This window comes from Trachypithecus francoisi, unplaced genomic scaffold (assembly GCF_009764315.1).
Source record: "Trachypithecus francoisi isolate TF-2019V2 unplaced genomic scaffold, Tfra_2.0 Lachesis_group21, whole genome shotgun sequence".
In the NCBI taxonomy this organism is placed as follows: Eukaryota; Metazoa; Chordata; class Mammalia; order Primates; family Cercopithecidae; genus Trachypithecus; species Trachypithecus francoisi.
In genome coordinates this window covers 6,239,708-6,259,800 of record NW_022681467.1, presented here as the reverse complement: position 1 = coordinate 6,259,800, position 20,093 = coordinate 6,239,708, and the positions used below count along the sequence as shown (strand labels likewise).

Genomic DNA, 20,093 nt, shown 5'->3' with positions numbered 1-20,093 from the left:
TTCATACTGTTACACTGTTAGTCCTAGATCTTTTCTCCTCTTCACAATGCTTTACTTAAATGCTGCCTTTCTAAAAAACCAAAAAAACAAAAACTGTTGAGGTTATTTTTTTTTTTTAGAGAGGAAAAAGAACATAATTCCTAAAGAAAGGTCATATAACTATAGCATAGGTATAGGCCAACCATGTATTTTATGTGTAGTGTCATCCTCTGTAATACGTGAAAATATCCAGTTAGTGAAAGACTTAACTAAAGAAAAACCCACAAGAAATTATTAAACTTTTACTATTGAAAGGATTTATTTTGGTGGCGTTGAGGGTGGGAGAGAAGTGAATCTTTATGTTCTCCTGTTAGAGAATAGCTTTTTCCCTTCCAGCTTTCACACTGGCACATGCTTATTACAATTCTACCTTGGGAACATGACAGCATTTTTTTCTTATGCATACATGCAACATAAACAGGTAATTCTAGGAAGACTGTGATTAAGTCACTTGCATGCTGACCTGTTTTCATCTCACTCCCTGACTGGATGAACCAAAGGCCTCATTAAGATGATGTTCTCCTGCTCACTCACTAGGAAGACCTCTACTCGAGATGTGATCTGACACCGCAGCAGCTGATGCTGGTCCAGTGACTAAAGCAGTCAGGATGAAAAACAGATTTGCCTTTTATCTCAACAGTCCTATTTTCTTCTGTCCTTAAACACTGTATGTTATTTTCAAGATAAAATTTAGTAACATTACGAAGTAGCTTTATTCCTTGGGTGAATGAGACGTGCACATTTAATAATCAATTTGCTTACTAAAGGTCCTTTTAGGGGAAAACAACCTTAAAAATATAGTTCTAGTCCTTGGGCAGTGAACAAAGAAAAAATATGCTTGAGAAACACAGTCCAGGTTAAAGGAAAACTCTCAGATCGGTTAATGTAGTCAAATTTTTGCTTGAGAATGTGAGCAACATATTAGCAAATATATTCATTCTTGTGCTACTCTTCATTATTTAACATAGAGCTACCTTAGGTGTTTCTACACGTGCTCTAAACCAAGAGTAAGTTTAACATGTCAGCAGTGAGGAGTAGACATTTTCTACTACAGCACACTGGGAGATGTTTACTGGTACTCTAGGTAGAAATTACTCCATTGTCCACTAAGTTTGGGAAATAATATGGCAACATTGCTACCGGAGATACATAATGTACAGAAGCCTAACTGTAAAGCGATTTGATTAGCGAGACTTAAGTCTTAGTCCAGATTTTCCCAAATTTGTGTGAACATGGGACATCATTTTTCATAGCACACATGTAAACAAGCCATTATTCTTTAAACAAGCTATTACAAACTCAACCACTCTGGAGAACTGATGAGTGCCTAACTGAAATTAGACTAAATTCCTCTTGGTAAACAATGTTTTCTGAACCTTGTTCAGAAATAGAATCACTGCAAATTTTTTTCCAAATAATGTTCTAAAAAGCACTTAATGTAACTGGCCACTAGTAATAAGGTAAGGTAAATTAATCCACTCACATTTAATTCTACAAGGAATGAAACTATTTTTAAAAGTGGCTTAGAACAAACACTTTACTGAGCACTTACTATGCACCCACCAGGTATATTCCTTTTATAAAGTAATCTTCAAAATGAGTTGTCAAAGTATTGGCCCATTTTGTGAATGAGGAAAATGAAAATTAAGTTATATAATCACGAGTGGCAGAGCTGGGAAATGAACTCAAGTCTGTGACTCTGAAGACATGAAAAAGTTATACATTTCAGATGAATGCATAAACTATCTTTATGGTTATGACATGAAAAGTTACTGTAGAATGTTACCTTAATTACATTTTCTAATGCATGATGTGGACAGACATTAGAAAAGTTTGGACTCAGTTGGAAAAAGAAATCCAGCAGTTAAAAAAGTCCTTTACTTGCAATCCCCACCCCTGGCTAACCCAAGAGCATTTAAAAAATAACTTAAAAAGTAGCTATCAAAGATACCAATCAATTTCTTACTGGTGAAATATATAAGAACTTCCAGGAGTCACAAGTGTTCCAAACAATTAATTTATAAAAATAACAAAACATTTGTCAATATGAAAAAAGATTAGGATTCACTCTCATCGACGTCCTCATCTGGATGGTGCTCAGCATCCTCCTTTTCCTGCTGCTGTTTCTTCCACAGTTTGGCCATGGCCAGGAGTTTGAGGTTAGGCTGGTTGGCAGCATCTTCTGGAAAGATGTAATCAAAGTATTCTTCCCAGCCTGCATCAGACTACAGAAATAAAACAATGAAAAGATAAGCAAACATGGGTGATATACTCACATATCAGAATGATTTTTTACTGGAAATCTGAAGGATTACCTCCATTTTACAAAACAACATCAAAGTCTACTACAGAAAGAACAAGGGTTGGGTCTGAAAGACTGGGAGTGAGTAAGCAGCAACTGTAGCTCAGTGAGAACTAAAGTGGTAGAAAAAAATTCTAAAAATCTAAGCATAGCTCTTCTACAGCCAACCAAGATGTTCAGTGTCTCCAACTACATTGTGCAGTCTTACGTTTAAGAAAATGTTTAACGATTTTTACATAATATCCATCCAGTAGCAAAAGTCATACATCTGTGCATTATTATTTAAACTCCCTACCCTCCCATCCTCACCTCCTATCAGTCACTGATTTCACTTTCCAAATACTGTTCTAACAGGCCCTGTGGCCCTGTTCTAGTTCCAGCTTCCATGTCTTGCTCAGCTTACAAAAACTGCTTCCTGACAGGTCTTCTTTCTCTAGTCTAAGCCCCTTGAGTCTACCAGTATGAGATGCTAGCAATCTGGTCACGTCATTTTATGCAAAACAGCCTTCACTGACTCCCACCAAACTCCTTCTTATCGCCTACAAGCCTTCTCTGGATAGGCTGCTATCTGAAAGTTCGCTTCTGTCTTCCTCCACGCTGACTTCCTGTTTAATGCTCTAAAAATATCACACTTCATGAAGTTCCCAGACTCAACCGTCACCAAAACACCTTTGCCAACCCCTTCTCATTCTCTACCTCTGACTGGACCATATGCTCTACCCCGTGTTTCCATAACAGCCAGATTGCAACCATCTCCTACTCCAGGTGGTCTGCTTCCATTCTAAGATTGTACATATGCCACTTAAAAGTCCACATTTCAAAGTCAGATGTGTTTCTACTCATGTGACGTGAGATGAACAATCCAGGGCAGAGATCTTACCCCATCGTCCGTCTGGACCTTTCTTCTCTTCTTGACTTTCTCTGGCATGAGTTTGTCTACTCTCTCCTTATCTGAAGCTGTTCCAAATTCCTCTTCAAAACTTCGCCAAGATTCCAGCAGCATAAGTCTCTCTTCCTTTTCTTCACAGTTTCGCAGGGTTTTGTTAGCTTCTTCATACATTTGTCTGCATTTAGCCAAACTTCCTTCTTTTCCTGAAGACAACTCAAACTGAGCAAAGCTGATCCATACCTTTAAAAAAAGTTATTATTGAACCAAATTAACCATGTCACTCAGAAGACAATAATGTAGTAATAATAAAGCGAATTCCCAGTTAATGACATCAGAAAGATGTGTTCATTACTAGTGTTTCACAGATTAAAACAATGAATATATGCTTCAATATAAACACTGAAAATATGTCATTCTACATTCTACAATTAAATGTCTGACATAGTTTTAAACTCTTGAAAAGAGTTTAACTTGGCCAGGTGCAGTAGCTCACGCCTGTAATTCCAGCACTTTGGGAGGCTGAGGCGGGCAGATCACAAGGTCAAGAGATCGAGACCATCCTGGCCAACAGGTGACCCCGTCTTTACTAAAAATAGAAAAATTAGTTTGGGCGTGATGGCGCACACTTCTACTCCCAGCTACTCGGGAGGCTGAGGCACGAGAATTGCTTGAACCCGCAAGGTGGAGGTTGCAGTAAGCCAAGATTGCACCACTGCCTTCCAGCCTAGTGACAGAGTGAGACTGTCTCAAAAAAAAAAAAAAAAAGAGTTTACCTTTTTTTTCAATCTTGTGGTACCCAAGCTATTCACATGCAACATAAACAATGACCTGGTATAAACTTAACATTTGAAAGTCCTCTGAGACTCACGTTTCTCTTAAGAAGCAAGGAAGTCATTTAAAACAAAACAAAACAAAACAAAACAAAAAACAAAAAAAAAACCCAAACACTTAAAATACAGAAATACAGTATTTTCTTCAGGACTGCTGATTCAAGCAAAATGAAAGATCATCTACAAAGCAAAAGGATACCTTGACATGCTGCGTCCTTTGAAGCAACCGTCGGTAAAGGTTTCGTGTTCTTTCCGTTTCTTCCTGCTCAATTTCAAAATCAATATATGATTTCCAAAGCACCTAAGAACGACAAGTAAATTGGTCAGTCTTGACATTTGCAAAGCAGCATGCCCCCAGCCAAAGCACAGCTTAAGTATCACTCTAACCTACATCTAGGAACATAGGAGTTTTACAGAACAACTAAAGAACACATGTGGATAAGACAAATAACATTGGTATCTATAAGCTGGCCAAAACTTGGCTAGAATTTCAGATTACAGAAAAAGGGCCTTGGATTCAGTCTTAGAGACTCTCTTTGGAATAACAGTTTTTCAAATGGTTGACTTATCAAGACCTGAGAAATTTGCCAAGCATCTCCCAGGTACTCTTTCATATTCCAGCCACATGCAGTTGAGCTTCCAGAGAGAAAATAGGCCCAGGTTAGCCAGTATGTATGTTCTTACTTCTACTGTACACTCTTTGTTATTATGAGAGTTCAATGCAACAAGCATTCACTGAACAGGTGAGCACTGGCTCGGTGCAGCCTGGCAGGGCATAAGGATGAATAAACCGTGACCTGGACACCCGAGAGCTGGCAGTCTGGTGGAGGAGCCGAGGACAACTGACAAACTCAGTGATACCCAAAGCTCTGCCTTAATGCAGTCAGGGGGCCAAACTATTAAATGCGGGATCATGTTAGTGCATGAGATTAACAAAACAACTGGGTGAGTTCTACGGCTCCTGTGAGATTCAAATCGGTCCTAGCTGTGGTTTGGTGCTACCTTGTGGGTCAAGCTTAACTACTGAAGGCAGGCGAGGACTTTCAGGACAGTGACAACAGTAGTTGCAAGGACAGCCTGGTTTAGAGAATACAGGGATATGTGTTCCCACCTCCATCCCCCTTATTCTCCAGGTGGGCCAGCCTGCTGGCTGCTTCTTTGCCTGGCGTCTTCCCCAGCCCCTTTAGGCTTCTCTGTTGGAGAATGGGCATCACCCACCCCCATGATATCCCAAATCATCCTGGGCATCATCCTGGATGTCTACTGTGTTCTGGTATCTAACAAGAGGGCTACTTCCCCTGTCCCCGACAGCCACCTTTCCACATACAACCCTAATCTGAGTAGAAGAGACTAAGTTAGCTAGATCATCTTTATACTCTAAAATACACCCACATTTAGATGGTCATCTAAAGTAAGACTAAACAAGTATCTTAAACAAAATGGTATTTGACTTGAGATGCTCACCTCTGGCATGTCTAAACGTGGCTGACTGATGGCTAATTCATAGATTGCCCGTGCTCTGTCAATATCACCAAGGATTGTCTCTAATTCAGCAAATTTAATCCATGAGGTACAATTTTCAGGTCCAAATTCCAGGAACTTTTCATAAAGCTTCCGGCATCTGTCAAATTCTCGAAGCTGTAGCTCCAACTCTATGTAAACTTTAAATAATTTGTTTTTTGGACATTTGCCTATGGAAGTTCCCTGGAAAATAAAATAACCAGACCACTGCGATACTGTAGTGGATTCAATCTGTGCAGTTATTGCACTGCCCTAGAGGCTGTTCTGTGCTGAGGAAGAATCTTGCAAAGTCAACATGGCCTACCGTTCTTTCCCTCTGTGGTATCACAATGTTTACTGGTTCTTGACAAAAGGCTGAAGGAAACTCCTCTAATTCATTCAGCAAGAGGCAGTGTTCCAGAATTGTTTGGGCAACTAAGTAAAATAAGATTTGAAAGTTTCTCAGGATCTCCTAGGGAATATGGATGTCAGATGCATAACACCTCCTATAAATAAAAAGGACAAGGCATGCTGGCTCATGCCTGTAATCCCAGCATTCTGAGAGGCCAATGTGGGAGGATTATTTCAGCCCAGGAGGCAGAGTCTGCAGTGAGCCAAGATGGCGCCACTGCATTCCAGCTTGCGGAACAGAGCAAGACCCTGTCTCAAAAAAAAAAAAAAAAAAAAAAAAAACCAAACAAATAGGAAAAGAAAAAAAAAAGGAAAAAAAAAAGTAGAACAATTAAAAGTGCATTTATAAAACACCAAAAAGCTTGCACAGGATCAGATTACCAATTCTAGTCTGTGGAAAGATCTAGTAACTGGTAGCTAGGGAAGTTTCCAATATTGAAACAGAATGTAATTTGCCCCAGGTAATAATAATAATTTACGCATTATTAGTCAGGGTTTTTACAGAGGACGCATGTTTTCTAACATGTCCCAGGCTATAAAGGTATAATACTCCTGTCACTTTTTAAAGTAGGAATTGTAAATTTCCAAGCACCAAGACTTTAATTTCTTTCTCATAGAACTTAATCAGACATCTTGATCCTTTCTTTACTTACCAATGCTCTTCTGGCTAATGACAGATTCTTCTGTCGTATTTCAAACTGTGCATACAGTATCCACATTTTGGCAAATGTGAACTAGAAAACAAAAGCACAAAAATATCTAGCTTAAAAGCCTTATCCAAATTAAATTGAATTAAAGTAAATTTAAATTAACCAAGACCATTGGTAATTCTATTTCTCTAAAACTTCAGAGTAAGAGGAATGTACTCTGCTTATTTATAAGCAAAAAAGACCACATTCATTTCACAAAAGCTAGAAACCCACATCCCATGATCCAGATACTGTACTGTACTGCCTGGCATGGTAGCCTCTCCTCAGAATCATGATCCAAATACTGTACTGTACTGCATGGCACGGTAGCCTCTACTCAGAACAGACTTTGTTTTGTAGGCATGCTTGTATGTGGGCAAAATGTCCTACCTCTATTCTGAAAAGTAACTCTGTCAACACTTCTACAGAAGGAAACACGTTTTGTTTCTGGTGCTGGGAAACAAGGCAGAGGTAACATCTCAACCATCTACACAAGACGCACATTGATGTGGGCATGCACACACTCACTGTTACCAACAAATCTGCCTCTGTGTCCCTGACACATGTTGTGTGCTCTCTGCATGGAAATCTTTCTCCTTCCACTCAGACTATTCAAATTACCTAGCCTTCTTTGAATTTCTTTTGTTTGTCAATGCAGGTAGTCCTCCGATCTAGACCCTGAGCTGTTTTCAGAGGCAAGGCGCATATCTCAGTTTTATTTATGTTGTCCATGGTGGGTCAGGGAAGTATTTTATCAATCAATATTATTTCACTGAATTACTTCACAAGTAACAGAAGAGGATTCTGACCTGTTTGAAATGGAACACTTTAGAGGAAACATACCTTTTTGTGAGGAATTAGCTCCAAAGAGGCTTGATACACCTGTCTTGTCCTCTCAGGATCCTGTATTAGGATAAGAAAGTTTCACAAAATACTGAAGTCTGCTGCTAACACTCATTTTACTAGTTACTAATTTTATTGATACTAGTAAAAATGTGCATCCCCAAAACTGAGTATGTTTCACCAGTTGTTACTTGCAAACCCTGATTTATGATCTAAAGTATGAATAGCCATGAAACTTCAGTTTAAGAATCACCAACAAGACACCAAACTCTAAGCCCTTCTTTGTAGAAAGCCTTTTTGCCTGACGGCAGAAAGAAACAAAGACATTTCGTAGTCTCAGATCAAACCCAGAAGGTTAATACAAATGATTTCTGAAAATGCCACTTGATTTTTCCTAAAAGCAAAAATGCATAATCTAGCCATAATTACCCCTATTAATGAGCAAATCTAGGGAACTATATTTAATTAAACTAAGGGCTGGTTCACTGTTCTCTTTCAAGTTCCAAGTGATATCTTGTTGTGCCTCAAGTAAAAATCAAACCAAAATAAGAAAAGCCCCTCACGTGTGGCCGTAACAAGAAAAGAGAGTTTAAAATGTTGCAGAGTGAACATATAACTGTATGGCTTGAACAGAAGCCTATAAAAATTTAAAACTAAATTTCCTTGTTTCAAGAATTATAAATATCCACAATAGGTGAGCTGTGAATACAGAGGAGAGGAAACCATTAACAGCTGACACATAATTCTGTTTTTTCACCTTTGCCTCCAATTCTTCATAAAGTGCATAGTTGATCCAAAGATAAATGTAGCGCTTCCAGTGCCTCTTCTCCTGAATGGGTGGGACATTGGCAATGGCCCTTTCATAGACTTCTCTCACGGCTTCAGCTTCTGCATCACTTTCTACCAAGCGCAAGTAATCAAACCATGCATCATAATTGTGTGGATTCGCCTAGAAAGACAATCAGTTTAATAAATAAAAAACAAAACCAAGAGCTGCACTTGCCAGGTTAAGCAAGCTGAAAAAAGGCATCAGGCCAACTTTCTATATTTTAGCACCTTTTCTTCTAAATTTTACATGTTTTCTCATTTTAAAAACACCATCCCTGAGAGCATAAATAGAAAAGAAACAGGAATACAGAGGATAGATTACTGGCCAAGTGTCCCACAGCAAGGATCCCTTCATCTATAGTCATCACTCTCATGATAGTCAATAATTAGATGCCAATTCTTACCAATGCATTTGCTTAAATATGTAACCATGTATCATTATGTCTGTAACAACAATAGAATTATATCATGCTCACAATTGTTAAACTTGCCTTTCCAATGAACAGTAATTCATCTTTCACATATCTTGCTAATCTACCACCACATTTAATAACAGACTTAGTCCTTTGCTTGGAGGTGTCTTAATTAACTTGACTAAGTAAGAGTATTTTTTTTATTTTTTTATTTTTTTATTTTTGAGATGGAGTCTGGCTCTGTCGCCCAGGCTGGAATGCAGTGGCGCAATCTCGGCTCACTGCAAGCTCCGCCTCCCGGGTTCAGGCCATTCTCCTGCCTCAGCCTCCCATGTAGCTGGGACTACAGGTACCCACCACCACGCCCGGCTAATTTTTAAGCAAGAGTATTTTTAAATACTAGCAGAATACTGAAGGAAAATGCTATTCTCTTTGAATTGAAATCAAAATAGTACATTACAGAAAAAGAGACGCCAATGGAACCCTGTCCAGCATACATCTTTTGTTCAGGCAGTTAAGCTCAAAGGTGATGTGCAAAACAGGTTTTTGGACCAATCTCTGACTCTTCCACCTTCTTCCAACAACGAGCTCGAATGGAGTCCACATTTATTTTGCTCCAGCTCTATACACAGTCAGCAATCAACAAAATAACTTACAACATGTAAGTGGCAGAGCAAATCCAAGTGTTGTTTGCTTGCCTTTTCTATCAGCCTTGTTTATTCCTACTTGTCCAAAATAGCTGCCAATTGATCACAGGCACATCATGAAGAGAGTAATCACTGGTAGTGCTAACTTCCTATGATTCATTTTAGTGTTGCTAGTATTGATGAGCACATCTTGGGTTATCTGCAGAGTTGACCATCCACACCAGTGCTCACCTTTACTTCTTCTTCGTACTGGAATCTCCGTTTGCTCACGATGATATCTTCAATACCCCGCCTATCACCAAACTTCTTCTCAAAGATGGTATAATTTTTAAAGAGTTCTTGGGCATCTTGTTTTGAAATTCTGTCCAGGGCATACTTGTAAATCACTCGTACTCTTTCAAACTAAATGCAGACAGGATGATTACCTTCTATAACACAATATTCTCATGCCAGTCACAAGTAGGAGAGTAAATGTACCAAAATATTACCTATGTATTTTGAGGCCTCATCATGTCCTGAGTAAGATGCTTTTTAGCTTTTGTTGAAGGTATCACTGTCAGGATGGACCAGTACCCTGCTTTGAGCTCCACATTTAATACTGTCTACCTAACACTGCCCATTGGATGTCTACTGCACATCTCAAACAGGTCCAAAACTGAGCTTGTTTCCTGCCCACTCAACCTGGGACTCTCCCCATCTTCCCAACCTTAGTAGGCAAGGCCTAACCTACAGTCACATACTTGCTCACGCCAAAGCCTTCAGGTGATCCTCAATTCCTCTTTTTCCTTCATTCTCCATATTCACTCTTGCAACATGCCCTGCCATTTCAATCTCTTCCACACAGCTCTTCGCTCGTCCCCAGCCCCCAGCCATCAAGCTCCATTGTTTACCTGGACCACTTCAAAAGTCTCCTCACTAGTCTCTCACTGGTTCTGCCATCCACCCCCATATATTCTCCATGAATTAGCCAGAGGCTCTCTTTAAAATATAAATCATATCCAATCACTGTCCGCTTAAAACCTTTTAATGCTTCCTGCTGGCCCGAACAGAATCTAAACTCCCTAGCATGGTCTATGCAAGACCTTGTATAGGTTGAGTATCTCGTCTGAAATATTTGGTACCAGACGTGTTTTGGATTTGGGATGTTTTCCCAGTTTTGGAATATTTGCATTATACTTACTGGTTCAGCATCCCTAATCCAAAAACCCAAAGTCTGAAACGTTCCAATGAACATTTCCTTCGAGTGTCATGTCAGCACTCAACAAGTTTCACATTTTGAGTTTCAGATTTTCAGACTGGGAATGCTCAAACCTGTATTTGGATGGATCTCTATTCTGTATTATTTGAACTGCCCTTTTTTTTTTTTTTTTTAAGAAATGGGGTCTTGCTCTGTCACCCAGGCTAGAGTGCAATGGCACGACCATAGCTCACTGTAGTCTCAAACCCCTAGGCTCAGGTGACACTCCTGCCTCAGCTTCCCAAGTAGCTGGGACTGTAGGTGTGCGCCACTCTGCCCACTCAATTTTTTTTTTTTTTAGAGACAGGGTCTCACTATGTTGCCCAGGCTGGTCTCAAACTCCTGGCCTCAAGCGATTCTCCTGCCTCAGCCTCTCAATATTTGAGCTATTTTCATAGGAACAAGGGAAAAAAAGAACTATCTTATTTGTAGGGCAATCTCTATTTCCATTCTAAATTTTGTTTTCTGTTCTGGGGCTTTATGCTTTTTGTTTCCCACATTTATTATCTGTTAAGTCCTTTACTTAGGATGCTAAAAGACTAGCTCTCAGTTTACGGGCATTCAGACTAAAAGACTTAATCTTCAAACAAAGCACACTAAAATTAAGACAGGTTTAATACAATCTATAATCAGCTCCCATCTGTAGCTTAGTCACATATATACGCTGTTCTCTGTGAAAAGTTGTGTTTTTTGCATTTTGAAAACATCTTCTCCAGGGATATGTCAGTAAGAAAAAATGGAAATGAACTCACCATGCACAAAATGTAATCTTTGCTGTTTCACAGTATAATGAAGTTAAGTATACTTACCTCTTTCTGATTTTCTTCAAACTTGGCAAAGGCGACATACAGGTGCTCATCCATATGTTCATCTCCAAAGAATTCCACAGCTCTCTCATACACTTTCCGTGCGTGGGCAAAATAAGCATGTTTTTCTTCAAAGCGGGCATACTTGATCCAGTTCTTAACATCAGGGTGCACGAGGACAAGTGCAAGGGAATTAAGGAAATACCAGGCAAAACAGCATGGCTTAAAAAAATGGCAAGTAAACACCAAAACCATACCAAAGCCTGGAAACCCCAACAATTCAAACTACAACTCTAGGGGAATAAAACACACACAAAAGCGTAGAACTAAACAGTGGCTTCCGTGGGAGCAGGGCCACGCCTATTCATCTCTATTTTCCTCCAGTGCTTAGTTAAGATTTTAGTCGTGGGTACAAACTTGAGTTTTGAAGCAAAGACAAATCTCAACCCAGGTTACCAACCATGTGATCTTGGATAAGTCACCAAACTTGTCAAAGTCTCAGCTATTTCATTTGTAAACAGGGAAATATAATGCCAACCTCACTGGATTACTGCCAGCTTTAAATGAGAAAATGTATGTAAAGCCCTTAGCACTGTTTCTGGCCAAAAGAACATAGCACTGTAAGTAGTCAATAATGGTCTGTTCAATAAATGGCACCGATTATATTAAAATATTAATACTTGAACTAATAATTAAGAAAAAAATGTTATAAAAAGCAAACTGTTAACTAGAGTCAAAGCAGAAAGTTTTGAATTGCCATTTTAATCTATCTTCCTTGAATAAATCATTAATTTCCAAAGTAGTAATACATTCAAATATGGTAAAGAAGTTAAGAGCATCAGTTCTGAAGCTGCTCTCCTAGGTTCACATTCTATTCCCATCAGCACCTGTGAGAACCTAGTCACGCTACTTAATCTCTCATGCCTCAGCTCCCTCATCTGTAGGATGGAGAAGTTCCTACACTACAAGGTTGTTATGAGGATTAAACCACAATATTTGTAAAGTACTTAGAATAATGCCTGGCACACAGCAAGTACTGTAAAAGCTTTTGTCAAACTAATAATATTAAAATTACTAGACATAATTAAGATCTTAACACTGTCACCTAAAGAGAGAAGAGTAAAAAAATAAAAAGATCTTAATACTGCATTGTAAAGTTGATTCTCATTATTTGTGGTAGTTATGTTCTATTTAGTCACTGCAAACACTTAATTATTGAGTACTGAACCACTGCGCCCAGGGGAAACATATATATATACAATCTCACATTCATGACCATCTTAAATCCTAAAAAGAACTCATCCTAGCAGATTCTATCTTCATTATTTTGTAAGAAAAGTGATTCAGAAATGTTAAGTGATTAGACTGAGGCTGCCCCACTGACAGATTCAAACTCCCCAACTGGCCCCAGGGCCGGAGCTCCTTGCACTACATGGCACTGGCCCTTCCTGTCTCCAAGTTCTGGGCATGGTTATACGAGGTTAAGCCCAGAAGGCAGAGCCTCGCCTTGTTGGACTTCATGCTGTGTGCATGTCCACAAAAGACTGTGAAAGTGCCACAATTACTGATTTTTGGGGTTACAAATAAATTTTAGCAAATATGTGATTTTGCAAATATGGAATCTGTGAATAATGAGGAATGACTGTACTTCAGTTTCTAAAAGTGCTTTCATGTGTATCATTTAATCTTCACAACAGCCCAACAAAGGTGTTTTTATTCTTGTTTTTAAGAAGAGGACACGAAGACTCAAAGGAGTTAAATGACTCGCTGGAGCCACACAGCCAATAAACAGTAAACCTTTGATGAACTCCAGTAACGGTAGTTATGACCAACACAAACCTTGGAAAAACAGGACTGGCAATGGCAGCCAGAACCTTAGTACAGTTAGTCCTCCAGCCATGGGTTCCATATCTGTGGATTCAACCAACCTGAGATCAAGTATTCGTGAGAAAAAAGTGCTTCTATACTGAACATGTGTAGTTTTTTTGGTTATTATACCTTAAAATACACAGAATAACAATTATTTACATAACATTCACATCACATTAGGTATAAGTAATCTAGAGATTATTTAAATTATATTGAAAGCTATGCATAGGTTACATGCAAATACTACATCATTTTATATCAGGGACTTAAGCATCACCGATTTTGGCATCTCCTTGATGTCCTGGAAACAATCCCCCAGGAATATCGCTTTCCACGAGGAAACATTAGTTTTCAGCACTACAATAAAATAAACCCAAACTCTCACTAGAAAAGACTAATTACCCAGATCACAAATTTTCATTCTGACCAATCTCTTTCGCTACAAAACATAGGGAAACTGATAAACTGGCATTCTTGACTTCTAGTCTGATGTCAACGACTATGTGTCCTGACCATGAGACATCTCTACAGGAGCAGCAGCATCCAGGACAATCATGGCACCACACAGTTCTCGTCCAAAGGATATATCGCTCATAAATGGTGCGGGCCCGATCCACCTCTTTGTATCTCAGTTCAAAGTTGATGTAGGAGTGCCAGGCTTGCTCCTCAGGCTGCCACTCCATCCAGCGCTCAAACACCTGCCGGGCACCGGCAATGTTTCCCAACATTTCCTCCATGTATGTGTACTTGTACCTTTAACAAAATCACCCGAAAAGATCTGCTGTGGTTGAGTTCTCCCATTGTTGAATGTGAGGAAGATTTAAGATTTTATCTTTCTTAAAGGTTAAATTGAACATGTTTTGTTATTGAAATATAAATCTGAAAAAGGGTGAACCATTGGAAAAAAAGATTTTTTATTAAAAGTTGCTAGTTCAACAAGAAGCTTATGAACAAAAGATTGCAATCAAAATTTTAGTTTTGATTACATAGCTGTAGAACATCACAATTATGACTTAACCGACTATGGGACATTAAAAAGCTTTTATGTTTAAAGAAAAAGTAGGATGTAAAATTAAACTATCATCATGTAAATAAAATAAATACAGAAAATGTGGAACTTCTCTAGTCTATAAAAGGCTGCTTTATCAGAAACTTACCAGAACTGATTGACTCGAGGCAGCGTTGTGATGGCCCGGTCCCAGATATTTCGAGCATGGTTGACTTGGCGATTCTTCATCTCCATTTCTGCATATTTCAGCCAGAGTGTAATATTTCGATAGTCTACATCTAAAGCACGCTCGTATATGGATCGAGCCCTTAAGAAGCAAGATTTGCAGGGCATCAAAAGTAGTGCACACAACACACGCAGCGGTTATTTCACACTATCTGGAATGCCCTGATGTTTTATGACGTGTCTATCATGAGCCAGGTTCTGGGCATAAGATGATGAAAAGATACAATGCTCTCAAGACCTCACAAAGTCTTCTAGAAAGACATACATGCAATTATAATGCAATGTGATTTATGTTAGAGTCAAGATCTGCACAGGAAGCAGAGAGGAAGAAATGAAAACGTCTGGTGGCAAAGGCTAAGTAGTAGGTAACTCTAGAAATGAGAACTTGAGGAAAGTTCCATTTACCAGGAAATTAAGGTTGGTGGGGAGGGGGTGCTCTTTCCAGGTAAGGAGAACAGGCAAGCCTCACAATAAGGAGACATGATATATTCAGGGAGTGGCACGTACACAGGCGCAGGGGGGAAGGAGGTACGAGGGGAGAATGCAGAAAGCTACACAACAAGAAGGGCCAGATTGCAATTTTTATTTTTTTGGCCATTGGTTTTCAGCTAAACATTAAAAAAAAAACAACCTCAATATATAGAAAGCAGACGAAATTGTGCTACTTTAGCTACAGCTGACAAGATCTATCTGTAAAGTCTCTCCCGCCCCTCCCTCCAGGACTATTCTACCCCAGTGCTCCTGAGGCCCTCAAGGGAACCCTAGGGTTTCATGGAACCATAGTTGAAAATTTCTACCTGAGGCACAATCTTTTATCTGTGCTTTAACTTTTTCTTCTTTTTGGTATCTGTTAACCTATGAATCATTATATACAAAACTATACTCTCAGCAATTTTACCTCTGAATCTCCTTTAGGCTTTCTTCCCATTGTGCGTATTTTATCCAGTTACTAATTACAGTCCTGTTTTTCCTTATGTTATCTTCAAAAGTCTGGAAGAAGGCAAAAAGGGTCAAGTCAAAGGGCAAATGACTAAAAATGACAGCACTCTTGGTCTATTTTAAGTCTTACACTAAACTGGTTATTCATTTTGTTCATATTTAAGAGAAATTACATCCTGGAATCCTTGAGGAATAAGAAATCCACTACAGAAGGTTACAGTCAACTAACTGATACTTTAAAATAGTCTATGCTTGTCCCTAATAAAAAATGTTTTTGACTATTACCTGTAAGTCCTCTGGTAATGTTCAGAATTTCATATATAACAGAATTCATGCTTTAAAACAGTCCCACATTCTAGAGTGAAGAGATCATATCAGATCCCAAAGTCTTCTCATAGTCCTATTGCAGATCTCAATTCCTTTTCCTTTCTTTTCCTTTTTTTTTTGAGACAAAGTCTCGCTCTGTCGCCCAGGTTGGAGTGCAGTGGCATGATCTCGGCTCACTGCCGATTCTGCGTCCTGAGTTCCTACGACTCTCATGTCAGCCTCCTGAATAGCTAGGATTACAGGCACCTACCGCCACGCCCGGCTCATTTTTGTATTTTTAGTAAAGACGGGGTTTCACCATTTTGGTTAGGCTGGTCTCAAACTCCCGACCTCTGGTGATCAGCCCACCTTGGCCTCCCAAAGTGCTGGGATTACAGGCATGAGCCACAGTGCCCGGCCAGATCTCATTTCTTAACACAGAGTGGTATAGACAGAAGTACACAGTCCAGCCTTACTAAGCATACCCTCCTTCCAGTTGTCTATTGTTTCACCTGCTAAACTGCCACCCATTTTTCATTCAGCACCAAAAATTATGCAGATTCAATTGTTTTATACTCTAACCAGACAACTGAAGGCATATTTTACATAGTTCAGAAAAATGCTGTTATCTGGTAACCAGAAGGACATTATTCATGTGTCTAGGAACACTAACCTCATCTTGCCCTACAGAATCCAATGAGCTTTTCAAACTCTGACTGATACACTCTTAACAATTAGTAGACTGAAAGATACCACACTGACTGACCTTCCTTTTCCTTAGTTTATAATCATTTAATTCTTCTTCATCTGTGATCTTCTGTTGAGGGGGAGGTGGAAGAAGCTCAAGTTCTCTTTCTTTAGCCTCTCTTAAGAGTTGTTCAGCAGTTATCTGTACCTCAGCCGGGGCTTTGTTTTTCACCTTTTAAGAACAAGACATTTCTATTTTTAGTAGATGCTCTTCACACAAGGTTTAAGAAACATACATTTTTTAGGATATGAACTTCATTAGTATTATCACAAGATGCTCTCTTTGTATGACATGTTCCCATTCCTCCATGAGACTGAAAAGAAAAAAAAAATATTATGTTTTCTCTCTTATTCATGGTATCTACTACAAAGCCACAGGTAAAAGTCTCAAGAGAAAAAGGTAGCAAAAATAATACCAAGTTTTCCCTTTTAGATGAGTATAATAATAAACTTTGAGACCGTCTAGGTAAAATTCTGACCAAAGGGTTTATCAAAGATGTGTAGCACATCTTATTAATAGCATTACAACCTGCATTTGCAGAATTCTTCAACTTATTTAATGAACCTGGCAGAAAAGCGGGTATGGTTTTTCACGGAACCTCAAGTCAAAGGCAATATTCAATAAGTTCCCATCATGAGACTGTAAGTTTCTTGAGGTCTTAGAAGCTTACAGTCTAACATAGCTTAGAGCTGTGCTGTCCAACACAGTAGCTATGAGTCACACGTGGTGAGCACAAATTGAGGTGGACTGTAAATGTAAAATACACACTGGTTTTGAAGATGGAGTATGAAAAAAAGAACAAACTCTCTCACAGTTCTTATACCAATTACATGTTGAAATGACAATATTTTGGATACATTAGTTCAAATAAAATATATATTATCAAAATTAATGTCACTTTTTTTGCTTTGCTTTTACTTCTTAATGTAGATATGAGAAAATTTTAAATTTCATATGTGGCGTGCACTGTATTTCCATTGGACCGGTGATGCCCAATAAAAGTGTATGTAGCTGAATTATAAAAACTGTTATTTAATGCCACGTGTGGAGTAATGATAATGGTGACAGCTCATATTTAATAAGCACTAAGTGCCAGACACAGTGTTACTTGCTCTATATGCATTACTTTTGCGAGTCAGACAAATAGTTATGTAAAGGTCCAGTTCAAGAGAGTCATCTGGGCTCAAGAAAGACTGGAGGGAGGATATCTGTAAAGGCTTCAGACAAAGTCTGCCACATATTAAGCACTTCGTAAGTATCAGCTATCGAGGGAAATACCAGATAGTAAATCTACTGCTTAATTAACTTAGGATACTATACTACTCCTGCCGTCTACTCTCGCTCTTCGCTGTCAGCCGGGCTAACTCCTATTCAGTCTTCAAGTCTCAGCTTAAAGGTCATTTCTTCAGCAAAATTTACTTTCAGGAACCCTTCATACGACCCCCTTATTCACGCCCATGGCATATTCTACTTTGCCTCTCAGTAACGTCTGGCAAGGTCTTCTTCATACACACACTCGTGTTTTGAGTACTGTTTCTGGCCAGCGTCCGAGCGTAGCTTCCCAGCGCCCAGTGCAGTGCCTGGGTCAGTAAATCTTCACTGAACCACTCCACTCCTCCTCCCAGCAAAATCACCCCATCGTGCTCCGCGAGGACAAGAGCCCGCGCCCCACCACCAGCTGACCCTTCCTCTCCATCTCTCAGGGTGAGCCTTCTCCCCGGCGGGAACACTGTCTCCCGCCCGGGGCACCCCCAGGGCTGAGGGATGCCACTCTCCTGGGCCACCTCCCACAAGGCCCCTCGCGATCGCCTACCTTGGCCACTTTGGGAATCCGCTGTTTCCCGGCCGCGGTGGAGGCCGCCATGTCTGCAGCAGCGGACGTCGGGGCACCTGTCCCCCGCACGGAAGCTAGAAATCCGGGGTCTGAGAGCTCACCGAAACCACAAAGCTTTCCGACAACAAACAAGATCCCGGAAGCGGAAGCGGAACTCGCCGGGTTGACCTTTGACCTCTCGCATGCGCCGTGACGGAGGTGGCATCGTTTCCATGGGGACCAGGCTGCGCGTTCCCCTTACAGCAGCGCGCCGAGTGCGGCATCCTGGAGCTGCGCGTGAGGTGGGTAGCGCCGGCCTGACTAGCAGCGAAGCAAGGACTGCGTTTCAGGTAGTCAAGGGCGTATCCCCAGGTCAGCCTCCGGAACTAGGATGACCAGACAAGGAAGAGAGGCTCTGTCTAGCCGTGGCGCCCTGCAAGGGAGTAGGGACGAAGCTCCAATCTGGATGCTCGAGGGCGGGGACGAAGGGAGAGCGAGGAAACTACCATTCCCAGCATGCGAAGGGGCGAGCTGCCGCCCTTTTAGGCTGTCTGGCGCTGCATTGCATTCTAGGTCTTGTAGTCTCTGGGTCCACGCCCCCTCGTTTCTGGTTTCTGGACAGTTGTGCCCAAATAATTAACTCTAAGGCTTGGAATTAAAAATAACAGAAGGTACTTAGAAGCCAGATATTAGGACAAAATGAAAATAAATAGAGTAACTAGAAAACAACTCAGTCTTGTGATAAGAAATATGTTTAAATTCTGTGTGTGCCTTAATTACTCAAATTTCTTAGCCTCAGTGTCGTCAACTATAAAACAAGGGTAATAACATCTGTTTCACTAGGATTAAAGACAAATGGTCAGTAAATGTTAGCTATTATAATACTTAACCTGCCCTCAAAAACAGAAAAATTAAGCAAAAGTTAAAAGAATTTTTTTAATAGACAAATTTTTAGAGAAGTTTTAGGTTCACAACAAAATTAAGTGGAAGGCACAGAGATTTCCCCCCTCAACAGCTTCCTGCTATCAATTATTGTACCTCTTCCCCCCTTTAACAGCCTCCAACTCTCAAAAATATCCTCCACCAGAGCGGTACATTTGTTACAATCATGAACCTACATTGACACATCATTATCACTCAAAGTTCACGTTAGGGTTCACTCTTGGTGTTGTACATTCTATGAGTTTGGACAAATGTACAATGACATGACTTGGCAGCACATTTGTTAGAATAATTTCCACAGTTGCAAGGCTCTTTTGGTTTTTGGGGAAAATATATATTTGTGTATGTAGTAATATCACGTCTACCAATGCAGCTGTTGCTTTCAAAAAAAGATTTATGCAGATTTCTAGAACTGCAGTTATAACCAACATCAATATATTTGCCATAACTTGTTATTAACCATATTATTTAGATATTTGATCTCACTTTTCAAAATTTAAATAGAGAAGATTTTATATCACTTTCATAAAGCCTCCTAACAAAATAAAATATATTAAAAAGATATTTCTTTGAAGTGATTTTCCTTAAATGTGTAACTGTAAGCAGTTGATTTGCCAAATGAATCATTGATTTAATCATCTGTGCCTTTGCTCAAACGTACAAACGTGTTAGAATACTTTGCTTCTGATCACCATCCTTTTATCTCACATTTTTGTTGTCTGGCAATTCAGTTCATCTCTCTTTTTTTTTTTTTTTTTAAGGAAAAATGTATTATCCTTCTTTCTTTTTGCCATCAATGCTTTTGTAG

At 39.6% G+C, this 20,093-nt stretch overlaps 2 protein-coding genes across 2 annotated transcripts in view; one reads left to right on the top strand and one right to left on the bottom strand.

Moving 5' to 3' along the window:
- Nucleotides 1–273: 273 nt before the first annotated feature.
- CRNKL1 (crooked neck pre-mRNA splicing factor 1) lies at nucleotides 274–18,776 on the bottom strand. The gene is made up of 14 exons (XM_033185469.1): nucleotides 18,344–18,776; nucleotides 16,549–16,701; nucleotides 15,436–15,527; nucleotides 14,461–14,619; nucleotides 13,890–14,056; nucleotides 11,438–11,616; nucleotides 9,623–9,793; nucleotides 8,261–8,452; nucleotides 7,504–7,563; nucleotides 6,625–6,705; nucleotides 5,525–5,764; nucleotides 4,260–4,361; nucleotides 3,222–3,470; nucleotides 274–2,264 (listed from the first exon to the last, which is right to left on the bottom strand). Exons 1-14 carry the CDS (start codon nucleotides 18,392–18,394, stop codon nucleotides 2,097–2,099), a joined length of 2,064 nt encoding a protein of 687 aa, XP_033041360.1. The 5' UTR covers nucleotides 18,395–18,776; the 3' UTR covers nucleotides 274–2,096.
- CFAP61 (cilia and flagella associated protein 61) overlaps nucleotides 18,601–20,093 on the top strand; it is a 308,416-nt gene continuing 306,923 nt past the window's right edge. Inside the window, exon 1 of the mRNA XM_033185470.1 lies at nucleotides 18,601–18,693. The gene's annotated coding sequence lies outside the window, so the exon portion shown is untranslated. The remainder of the gene's footprint in view (nucleotides 18,694–20,093) is intronic.

Bases quoted from the DNA above. Each gene is read 5' to 3' on its own strand.
- CRNKL1 (XM_033185469.1), bottom strand. From the start codon at position 18,394: ATGGCGGCCTCCACCGCGGCCGGGAAACAGCGGATTCCCAAAGTGGCC. The intron at 9,794-11,437 runs GTAAGTATACTT...GTCTGCATTTAG, and splicing joins TTGAAGAAAATCAGAAAGAG to TTTGAAAGAGTACGAGTGAT. The intron at 7,564-8,260 runs GTGAAAAAACAG...ATCCTAATACAG, and splicing joins ATGAAGAATTGGAGGCAAAG to GATCCTGAGAGGACAAGACA.